At 45.9% G+C, this 12,091-nt stretch overlaps 1 protein-coding gene across 2 annotated transcripts in view; it reads left to right on the top strand.

Annotated features, from left to right (window-relative positions):
- The first annotated feature begins 558 nt into the window (after positions 1 to 558).
- Positions 559 to 12,091, top strand: part of RAPGEF4 (Rap guanine nucleotide exchange factor 4) — a 168,712-nt gene continuing 157,179 nt past the window's right edge. For both annotated transcript variants that reach the window (XM_081206609.1, XM_081206607.1), the window contains exon 1: positions 559 to 1,044. In XM_081206609.1, coding sequence (XP_081062735.1) covers positions 980 to 1,044 — 65 coding nt within the window. In that variant the 5' untranslated portion in view covers positions 559 to 979. The remainder of the gene's footprint in view (positions 1,045 to 12,091) is intronic.

The raw sequence follows: 12,091 nt of genomic DNA, 5'->3' as shown, positions 1-12,091 counted from the left end.
GGGCTTTGAAGACGCTTGAACTCTGGATGAAAGGGAGAAATGTGCTAAGAGGAAGGCATGTTTGGCAAACCCTCAACTCTTGCCTGGAAACCAATTTGTCCACCGCAGAAGGATGTGGGAGTCCAGAATTGGCCTCCACAGTTACGGACTCGCTGTTAAGATCGTGTTCATGGAAGACAATCTTACTCAGCTTCAAGGGATCGCCAAAGAAGAAGAGAAAATGGGAGGCGTTCATGAAGAGTTTCGGCACCTCTTTTTCTAGAAAAATAACACTGGCGAGCGGCTTACATCCCCTGCAAGCCAAGGGGACCACCAGTGTGGCACTCTGGAGTCCTAGAGGGTTTGTGTTTTTTGGCATGGCGGTAGGGAGAGAAATGGGGTGATTTTCCTCAGGAATGATGTGCACCAAGAGCTTCCGTTCTCTTATTTCTCTGGAGGCAGGTGGCAGCGGCCTTGTCTCCAGCCGCAGTGATATTATCATTACAGCTAAGGGCCAGGAGAGGAAGGCCCGGCCCGGTGGGTTAAGATAGGTGAGGCGCCCCTCTTCCTCCTCCTCCCTCCCAAGCGTCGCCAGCCTCTGCGCCAAGCAGCGTAGAGCCGAGGCCCCTCTTCTTCTTCTTCTTCATTGCCGAGGCTGACTTCAGGGGTTTATATTTAGCCCATTGTGTCCAAAGGGAGACTGCAGCGCTCGCAGAACAGACCCGCCGCACGAGCCCAGGGAAGGGGGGAGAAGGCGGGCGCCTAGGTGACAGAGACGGACGAGCCAGGTGGCGCTGCTGCCGACTGCGCAGCGACGGGGCGACGCGGGGAGGCGGCTGCAGGCGGGAGCCCCTCCAGGCTGCGGGCAGGGAGGCGCTGAAGGTGCCGGCGAGGCAGCGCCAAGGAGCAGCAGGCAGCGGGGAGGAAGGGAGCCGAGCCGAGCAGCCACCCACCGCGGCGGCAGCATCAGTAGCCGCCTGGGTCGGTGCCCTGGGAAAAGATGGTCGCTGCTCACACTTCCCATTCTTCCTCCTCCACCGAGTGGATCGCTTGCCTGGATAAAAGGTACCACCGGCGCCTTTGTGTTTTTTGGGGGTGTGTGTGTGAGGGAATGGGGTGCACCCTCCTGACTGGGTGTCGTCCCCCCCTCTCCCTTCGCTACAGTCGTGGCCTATATAGGAATACATTCAACCCACGAAGCAGCTGGGTGGGAATATCGAAATCCCTGCGCGGGAAGAGGGCGGGGTAGTGGGACCCCCGTGTTTGTAAGCGGGGGGGGGGGGCAGCGCTTTCTCCACACGGGTGTATTATCGTGTGTCTCTGGGGAGGTGAGAACAAGCCCCGAGGGGCCACGCGTTTCGCCTGGGAGATAATGCACGTGCCCGAGGAATAGGAAACGAAAGGGTTGTTCACCCCCACCCCAAGCACCCCATAGGAGCTTCTGGCTCCGCCTCGTGTCTTTCCTGGCCTCCCGCTGCTGCTGCTGGTGGCTCCTGTGAGGGCTCTTGCTGCAAGGCCTGTGCATTTAGGCACTGCTGGCAAGGGAGAAACGGGGAGATCAATAATCCATCTGTGCAAGAGCACCTACCTTGGAGATGGGTCACAAGACTTTGGGTGGGTGGGGTGGATATATATATATGTGTGTGTGTGTGTGTGTGTGTGTGTGTGTGTGTATAAATGTTACACTGCAGAAGATGCGCACTCTCTCTATATATATACACAGTGGTACCTCGGGTTACATGCGCTTCAGGTTACATACGCTTCAGGTTACAGACTCCGCTAACCCAGAAATAGTACCTCGGGTTAAGAACTTTGCTTCAGGATGAGAACAGAAATCGTGCTCCAGCGGTGCGGCGGCAGCAGGAGGCCCCATTAGCTAAAGTGGTGGTTCAGGTTAAGAACAGTTTCAGGTTAAGAACGGACCTCCGTAACGAATTAAGTACTTAACCTGAGGTACCACTGTATGCGCTAACTTTTCCGGAATGATGTTTCAGTTGTGGGATGGTACGAGTGTGTAAGAGAGAGGGAGACACAGTGAAGACATAGGCCATTGCAATTATGCCTGGTCAGATTGTCCAGGGATGTCTAATCTGACTGGCAGAGAGACACTCTGGGGTTTCAGGCAGATTGACCCTGTGGGTTGGGGGGGAATGCTGTCCTTGGGAAGCCCTAAAAAGGTGATATTCATGTACATTCTGACTCCATATTCTTAATGTGTTGGTGTGGGTTGATTTTATTGTGTGGCTTGATTTCGTAGGAAAGCGAAGACGTACCTGCATTGGCGAGATGGACTTAGCTGGCCTTTTGGTCCCTGAAATGAGATGGTTCTGTATGAACTTGGGCTCCCTGGTGTATCTGTGTAGTGCGTTATACTGGTATACTATATACACATACCCTTTGTGGTATATTCCAAAAAACGATTCAGTCAAACAAGGAGGCCACTTGGCATCTCAGATGCTTGAAGACCACGCACCAAGCTGCATGCATGTAGCTGCTCACAACATGGATCCTATTGCTCACCACGGTGGATTTCACCACCCCATCGCAATCCACAACAACTGTGGTTAGTGAGGTGGAATCAGCAGATTGGTGTGGTGTGAGGAGTTATGCAGGAGAGTCTTGCCTCCAAGGCCCACCTGCAGCCATTCTCGGTTTTCAAGCAGACATGGCAGGGTCACTTGTTCCAGATGACTGGCCCTCTGGCTTAAAGCAGGGGGTTCCCAAACACTAGCCCATGGGCCGTTGCTTCATTCAGGTAGTTCAGTGTGTCTGTGAATTTGTGGCTGAAGTCAAGAGATGGCACAACCATCGTATTAAATATATTGATTTGTAATTGTATATTTTTCGCTGCTTTTATTCCTTACGCTGTTTTATGGCAAATGCATGTTATACAATAAAATGAAACCTGTAAGATATGAAAGGAATAAAAAGACCGCGTTGAAAGGACTGCATCTAGCACTGCACATTGCAATTACTACAACAGGTGTAAAAATCTGCCAAGACCTGCAGCAATTTGCAAGTGGTCCATGGTGGTGGTGGTGGTGGTGGGAGTTCTTGTACCGCTGGCTTAAAGCCCATAGTGCAGATGAGAATACCGGTACCTTTATTACTGCGCCCACCGATACAAGTATGCCAACTCTCCCCTTGTTACTTCCATTTTCTCTGGGGATTTGAATTCCCATTTTAAAAAATCCCGTGAGTTAACATCTCCTCTTACCTGACTACATTCCTGGAGATTTATCCTTTCTCCTTCACATGAAAGTGAAAGATCTCTCTACCTTATGTCAGTAAAAGCCAAGTTGGTAACAGAATGACACTCATCACTTCATTCTCTTCCCCACCTTAAAGTTTCTTAAATGATTTCTTCATCACCATGGGCTGCAAATGTGATTGTTCCCGGATGCTGGCAGGCAGGGTAATTTCACATTGGATCTGATTGTAGGTTTGGCAATAAACAATACGTTGTTAGTCACTGTTCATTAACACTGATTGATGGGTGAAAAGAGAGTAGTAAAGCAACATTTTTCCTTAACGCACCTGAATTATTCTTGGGGATTGGATATGGCAAAAAAAGACTAGTGTGATCTCATCCTATCACCGGCAATCACATGATAGTCATCTTGCAGTGTGCACCATTCATGACCTTAGCTGATCATACTGATTGTAAAATTGATTTCAGTAGGTTATATCTCTTCAGCTGTTTCCCTAAATTAATTGTTGAGCGTTTTTCAGGTAAATGGTGCATATTTATTCAGGAGTATGGCTTTCACTGAGTATGGCATTCACACCAAGCCTTTGCTTCCCCCCCTAAAGTATCCTGGGGAGTATAGTTTTTAAAGGTGCTGGGAATTGGCTCTTTGAGGGAATAAACTGCAGTTCCCAGTATTCTTTGAAAGAAGCCATGTGCTCCGCTCTAAATGTGCTTTGAGTGTATTGTGTGTATGCAGCCTTCAAAGCGCATTTAGAGCACATAGCTTCTTTCAGCGCATGGTGTTTATGCAGCCTTCAGTGGGGCTTACTCCCAGGTAAGTGTGTATACTGTGTGTGGCATTAAGAGTTAAGTCCCTGTGCAGCGTATGGGATTGCAGCCTACAGAGTCGTGCCTCATACTGTACAGATCTGAAAATACCAGAGAGGGAGAAATAATGTGAGACAAGGCTGTGGTGTGAAGAAGGCCTATGATAATAGCAACCTCACAGAAGCTAAGCTGGTATGAGTCTGATGAAGACCTCCTTGGGAGTTCTGCATGAGTGCTGTTGAAGAAAGGCAGCTTATCAAAGAAATTGCTTTCCAGGCTAAACAGCACAGCTGTTATTTTTGGCTGACAGTAACTTGCTTATAACCACACCTAATTTAGCTCGGTTTGGTACCAAAAGAACGGGTACCTTTCCACCCAGCCCTTCATGTCACAAAGAGGGAGGCTGCTAGGTTGTAAACCCTCTTGCCTCCAGAGTGGTGGGCAAACATCTGTCTTGTAGGAACTGCTTCGTATTTTACTAGAATCATAGAACCCTGAGGTATGCCTGTCAAAGCCATATTCAAAATGGTGGCACAGTGAGCAAAGCTGGTGGGCTACTGCATCCCAATTGAAATAAATAAAAGCCGCCTCAGAAGATCTCAAAACCAGGGCAGGCTTGGATACCCTGGACCCAAGCCATGTAGGGCTTTGTAGCTCATAACCAGCACTTTGAATTGAGCCTGGAAACTGACAAGTGGAGCAGTTGCAACAAGGAGTTTGTGTTCCTCTTGTAACTGGCTCTGGTCAGCAATCTGACTGCAGGATCTTGGACCTGCTGAATTGGCCCAACACTTTGTAAAGGTAGCCCCATGTAGCTCATCTTACTGTCATCCAAATGGGATGAAACTAAAGCTGTTCAGATATTTGGACCCTAAGTTGTTTAGGGCTATAAAGCACCAGGACAAATTGGGCCTGGAAATGAACAAGCAGTCGGTGTAACTCTTCAATGTGTAATATGGCTCCGTTTCCCCACACCGGATTTGTTGTAGCTGAATTCTTCAGCAGTCGTATTTGAGGGCAGCACCACATCTAATGCATTGCAACTCTTTTTCAAGAGCCTCTGGTTGGTTATGTACACCCGAGGCTGATTCCCTCATCCCTTGAAGAAGGCAGGGTCTGATCCTGGGAGCCATGACCCTAAGAGACCAGAATTGAAATCTCTTTAAATCAGAGTTGAAGACTGGATATATGTGAGCCCAACATGTATTCCCAGCTTGCTAGGCTATGGTTTACTAAGCTAGGAACTTTGTGTCCAAAAGTAGTGAGGTACTCTAGTGTCTCAGTACTCTTACACAATGCTTAGAAGATCAAAGTTAAGAGCACAGCATCCCCTCATTGCAGAGTAAGTCTTCCAGACTTCTTGCTGTGGTCTAAAAAAGAACGGCCACATTTACATCTTTGTTTTATAGAATTTAAGATGATGCATGTTCCATATGAACGATGATGTTCAAAGATCACACCAGTTAGCCCAAGGAATACAGTTCCATACAGTGAAGTATATATTAATTCTTAGGCTCTCTTTGCAGTTTTCAGAACCTGCAGTGCCTTTGCCAGTTCTTGTACTTGCTTGCAGGAGCTGATCACAGAAGAAACCATGTAATGCCACTGTCCTGGTGTGTCAAGAATGTTATGATCCTTGCTTGGCTTTTCATGAATTATTTAAAGATTGAGGGTTGCTTTGAGGACACAGTGCACTGAGCTAGTATTTGCGGTGTGACCTTTGTTTGAGTGTACCTTTTGAAAATGAATATATAAGTACAGCATTAACGCTAAAACAAACAGATGGTGCATGCAAAATGCATGTGATTATGGGCAGGCTCTATGTGCTTTTCAAGGAGGAAAAAGGTAGCCAGAGCAACAAATGTGTGTGTTTGTGGGGAAGCTTCAGAGGTTTTCCAGGTGCTAGGTGAAGTCCTCAAGGATGCCATTGCAACGATTGGCATCATGCTGACAACTCCAAGACTTGAGGAATGGTAATGCTGGACAGGATTGTTGCCAATCTGTATTATTTGCCTGATTATTATTATTATTATTTGCCTGGTGTAGGGATGTGGGTGGCGCTGTGGTCTAAACCACTGAACCTCTTGGGCTTGCCAATCAGAAGGTAGGCAGTTCTAATCCCTGCAATGGAGTGCGCTCCCGTTGCTCGGTCCCAGCTCCTGCCCACCTATCAGTTTGAAAGCATGCCAGTGCGAATAGATAAATAGGTACCACTGCGGCGGGAAGGAAAATGGCGTTTCCATGCACTATGGTTTCCATCACGGTGTTCTGTTGCGCCAGGAGCGGTTTAGTCATGCTGGCCACATGACCCGGAAAGCTGTCTATGGACAAATGCTGGCTCCCTTGGCCTAAGAGCGAGATGAGCGCCGCAGTCCCATAGTTGCCTTTGACTGGACTTAAACATCCAGGGGTCCTTTACCTTTACCTATTTGCCTGATAATAAGTAAGAGCAGATCAAACCAGGCTGCACCAAGTCTTAATTAAGCAGATTTAATTGAACTTGATACAGATTTAATGAAAACCTGACACACATTTGTTGTATTTGCAACTGGGTGCGCCAATCACACTCCTCCTGCCTTGCAGGTTAGATTTGGGAGTTTTGCTTTTCAAATTAAAAATGGTTAGACAAATGGTTAACAGATCTTCCAATAGAGAACATGAGGCACTTGGCCATTGGTTGCTTTGTCTTAACTCTTGGTATGTTGCTTAGTAGTGATAAATTCTTTTCATTGTCCTAATATTGCACTTAAGAAAAAAGAAAGATCATCATTATTAATTATTTTAAAAAGGATACAGGCTGATGCTTCCCCGATCCACTAAAAATCCTGACTAATCCCAATGAAGATTTATTATTTATAAAAAATACTGATATACCACAGTATTATGAAAATATATCACAGCATGTTTGCAACAATATAGAAACGTAAAGCCAGACAATAACATTAAAAAATGTTTAAAACAAGGCCACAGCAAAAAAATAAATTAAAAACAAATATTGATAGACTATTGTGGGTGATGCCTACTTAATCGCCTGCATAGGCCTTGGTGGAATAGAAAAGTTTTTAGTAGGCGTTAAAAATTTGGCACAGAAGGCACCCACTGATTTTTTATTGGCAAAGTATTTCACGAGACTAGACTAATGGCACTAAAGACTCAGTTTCTTGTTGTTGTCGATGAGCCTCATCAACTGGGGGAGAGATGACCAACGACACTCTGAACAACTTGGGTTCAGCCAATCCCTGAGGTATCCTGGCCCCACGTTGTTCAGGACTTTGTGAATCCTTACAAATTATTTGTAAAACAACAAATGGCAAACGATAGTCTGATGAGGCAAGGTAACAGGATGACCAGAGGTGGACAGTGGCTTTGTAGGAAGCCCTTGAGCCATGACTGGTGCATTTAAAAATGGCGGAGAGGAGGAGAGATCCAGAGTTAGACGTTACTGCAGTATTCTGAGCATGTAGCAAGAAAAAGCCATAGTTGTGCTGGGGCTTGGAAGTGTTCAGAGAGACTCGCAGCCTAGCACAACTGTGAGGCTCTCTTCCCCCACTTGCCTGCAGCAGCCTCAGAGGGAAGCCTTTGCGTTATTGCAGCACTGAGCTTCCGGGATTATCTGAGCATCTTAGCCAAAACGGCAAGCCTTAGCATTCCTGTCTGGAACTGAATTTTTAAGCTCGGCTACAGAGGCACTCTTGAGTGGCTCAGCATTCTAGTGCCAAAATGAGTGGCAGGTTTCCTTTTCTGGCTTGCACCTCAAGGACGGACAATATCCCTGTTGATGCGCGAGGCGTCCAAAATGCTCAGAGCGCCATAAGCACACCCAATCCTAATTCCCCCTCCCTCAGTTCCCACGTTGTGAAGGAAGTCTGGGGGTTGTTTTGTCATGGTTACCAGCAGGCGATGGAGGAATACTTGTCATGAAAAGTCTGGTAAGCAGAATTGTATACCCTTTGCAGAATAAAATTCTGAGCTTCCCATTGCAAAACCCCTAGGGAAACCCAACAAAACATTTAGCAGATGCTGACCTAAAATTTATGAATGGGGCTGAAGATACTGTAGTTACTAATCTGGGGCCTACCCTGATCAGACTGAAATACTTGAAGTCCCTTTGATTTCAATCAAAAGGTTAAGTAGGTGTAATAAAGCGTAAAAGCATGCTTACAAGTAATTAATTTGTTGCTGGTTCAATTAGGCTCAGTAAGTTTGTTTTAAGTTATTCCAATTACAGGGATTTTTTTAAAGCCCACAAGCTGACTTCTGACACCATTTATAAAAACAGCTTGACCATAAATCAATTTTCTCTTGAGATTTTCAGCCTGCAAGAATTTTTTTTTTAAGGTTTATGAGGTTTCAGCAGAGTAGTAATCGCTAGATTTGTAGCTAAGTGCTTTCCTGACAAAGTGGTATCTGTCCCACAAAAGCTTATGCCCACAAGTATTTTAAGCATCACAGGACTCTTAATTTGCTCTTTTTGTTTGGAATCTCTGGATTTTAATTTGATTTCACACTTGAGTTTGTAAGAGAGTCTAAATCAGTGGTCTCCAGCTGTTTTTGGACTACAGTTTCCATCATCCCTGACCACTGGTCTTGCTAGCTAGCGATGATGGGAGTTGTCATCCAAAAACAGCTACACATACACACACACAATGAGTGGACTCCCTACCTTTCTATCTGTGTCAGCGTTGACACAATGCTGCAGGTATCCTGACCATAGCTGTCAACTTACAGATTTGAAAATAAGGGACCAGCAGCCTTGAAAATAAGGGACCAGCAGCCAAAATAAGGGACCTGCAGCCTCACCTGTTCCAGGCACTCCAGTCTTCCTGTCCTCCTGCAGTCTGGTCAAACTCATGCTGGTAGCTTCGAGAACACTGTCTAACCAACTTTGTAACCAGAGGTTCAACTGAATAGAATCTGAATCACATGCACCACAAGGCCTGTGCAGCCTCAACTTAAGATGGCTCCCCGGCCTGGCTTTGCATTGCAAAGTTTGCAGCAGCACATGCAACAAAATGGCATCCAGCATTCAAAAAACCCCTCAGCTTGCATTAACTAGCCACACACAAGGCATGCAAGCTCCACCCCCCAGTCGTTCTTAGACTTCTTATTGGGTGAGCAACACAGCCAATAAACACAGTTGGAGCCTCCCTCCTCCCTGGCCGGCAGGGAGGGAGGGAGAGGGAGAGGAGCTGCTTCCTTTGAAATTTAAGGGACATCATTTAAGGGACATCTATCAATAAGGGACATCTATCAATAAGGGACAGCAGTAGGACATGGCGCTGGAATAAGGGACTGTCTCTTCAAATAAGGGACACTTGACAGCTATGATCCTGACCACATTTCAGAGATACAATAAACATAATTTTTCATGGTGCACTAATGCTTGCTCCTTTTAAGGCAGCTTGCAGTTTGAGCACTGTTCAGATACTATAAACAGATTGCCACCATTGATTGCTTGATGATGGCACTGCACAAAACTTGTGCAAACAGTGATGAAGCCTGAATTTTCTGGTCTGCGAAGAAATAATCAACCAACCGTTTATTATTTAATTAGCAGTTAAATAATTGCCATTACAACTTCCAGCCATTCTTCTGAAAACTTGGACAAACCGTTGGCAGTTCAAAAACAGTCAGGCAAAAAGAGTTTCTTTGGTTCAGGCAGACTCTTAAAGAATCTGTGGTGGATCTTAGAGTTCATCTCATGCAGTGTCTTTCATGTGCATTGAGTTCTTTTTCAACTAGAGCAGCCCGCACAGGTACAGGTTGCAGATTGTTTCTGGGGCCATGCAGTTGCCTTGCTGCTGCAACTGATCAAGAGTGGAATTTCTTATCAGAGCCAGAATTCAGTAGCCAAAGAACCTTCACCCATCCATACAGAACCACGCAGAATCTATCTGGAAAGATAGGCTTGTAGGTATTTTATGTTATTTAAGACCCCACCTTTTAATTTTACACACACATACACAATAGGCAGCTTTCAGCAATAAATAATACATATATTAACACCTGAATAGGCAAAAAATCAACATCAGATAAAATCAGCATCCCTGGTTTGTTTTTTAAAAAGCATCAATTATATTTTATTACATTTCAGCATTTCTAGCATACACAGTCAAAACACGATTACATCTTTTTTATTTTTGTCGACTTCCCACCTCATTTGTTGTTTTTCCCCTTCTGCTGCACCTTAGCTTCTAAATAAACAACATCTCTGTTTATTAAGAGCATGAACAAATACACACACACACACACACACACACACACACACACACAGTCTTAAAACAGAAAAAGGTTTGGTGTCAGATTAACATTTCTATAGCAGGAATTCCACAGCCTGGCACCACTCTGGAAAGGGCCTTATTGATGATTGTCACATGCCTAACCTCTGAGGTTGGGGACATCTGGATATGACCTTAACTGTCAAGTCAGGTTCATGTGAGAGCTGGTGGTCCTTGAGATATCAGGGATGCCGCCAGACGCAAGGGCTGTAACTCAACAATAGAATACCTGCTTGGCATGAAGAAGGACTTGGATATCCATTGTCTATACAATCTGGGCTGCGGCCGACTCTTCACTGAAATGCTGGGGAACTGCTGATAGTCAATGGTATAAGGCAGCTTCCTATGTACTTATGCATAGCCTCAGAAACCAAAGTGAGAATGAGTAGCGTTGCCATTTGTTAAGGAGAACAAAGCTTCTGGTGCACTGCAGAGTCCGTACCCCGTTCCCCACCAGCAAAAGGCTCATACAAGTAAACAAAGCAAACATGCTTTACTTGCATATTCTGTACAGGTCACAGAACCCGGCTCTTTTCTCAAGGCAGCATTTCGGTCTCCCTGGCCTCATTCTCCAGGAGTGTGCTGGAGGTAGAGAGAAATGTTTATGAAATGGTAGCAGAGGGAAGACTCTTTCGAAACATCATCATTTCGAAGCTCCTTCCCTGATCAAAGAAGCACGATTATTTGGGCACATCCAAGGCTGCAGAGACATCACCTTGCCAACAAAGGTCCGTATAGTTAAAGCTATGGCTTTCCCAGTAGTGATGTATGGAAGTGAGACCTGGACCATAAAGAAGGCTGATCGCCGAAGAATTGATGCTTTTGAATTCTGGTGCTGGAGGAGACTCTTGAGAGTCCCATGGACTGCAAGAAGATCAAACCTATCCATTCTTAAGGAAATCAGCCCTGAGTTCTCACTGAAAGGACAGATCGTGAAGCTGAGGCTCCAATACTTTGGCCACCTCACAAGAAGAGAAGGACTCCCTGGAAAAGACCCTGATGTTGGGAAAGGTGGAGGGCACAAGGAGAAGGGGATGACAGAGGACGAGATGGTTGGATAGTGTCTTCGAAGCTACCAGCGTGAGTTTGACCAAACTGTGGGAGGCAGTGGAAGACAAGAGTGCCTGGCGTGCTCTGGTCCATGGGGTCACGAAGAGTCGGACACGACTAAACGACTAAACAACAACAACAAGGCTGCAGGGCTCATCCCCTTGGGGTTTCGAGATGAGAAGGAATTTTGGGGATTCCATTTCTCCCGCACTGCAGATGTGTGGGATTGTTACATGTCACATGCCTGTTTACATTCCAGCACAGATTGTTGGAGTCTCGTGAGCGGAACATCCGCTCTGTATTGCTTTTGTGTTGTCTCTCTCTGAGAAGAACAACAAGGAGAGAGGCCATGTTTTCTTTGTCCTGATTTATGTACAATAAAAGTAGCCTAGTATCCACGCCTCGAGCCAGATCTGTTGTGTGTTTACTCTGCTGAGTAACGTGTGCTCATGCACGCCAGCATGAGTCGCAGATGCACGTCGGAGGAGGAGTAGTGATGGATCTCCGCAGCGGCAAGGCTGAGAAGGGGGACGCTCCAGCTGGGGCCTGTCCATCTGGCTTTCCATTCCACGGTTCTGACAGGAATGATTAGCAGATTAAAAAAATAAAAACAGCATTGGTTTTAGTGTGTTCGTTGAAAACACGTGCTATACTTGTAGGCCCCTTCTGTGAGACTTTGGCACATAATCCCAAAGACTCTTCATATTTTGTGAAGGTTTCCTTAGCTATTGTTTCTGGAAAGCTATTGCGGGGAGGGGTGTAAACT

Source organism: Podarcis bocagei, assembly GCF_964188305.1.
Source record: "Podarcis bocagei genome assembly, chromosome: 1".
Taxonomy (NCBI): domain Eukaryota; kingdom Metazoa; phylum Chordata; class Lepidosauria; order Squamata; family Lacertidae; genus Podarcis; species Podarcis bocagei.
Note: the sequence above shows the minus strand (reverse complement) of the source record. Positions and strands in the feature narration are given on the sequence as shown.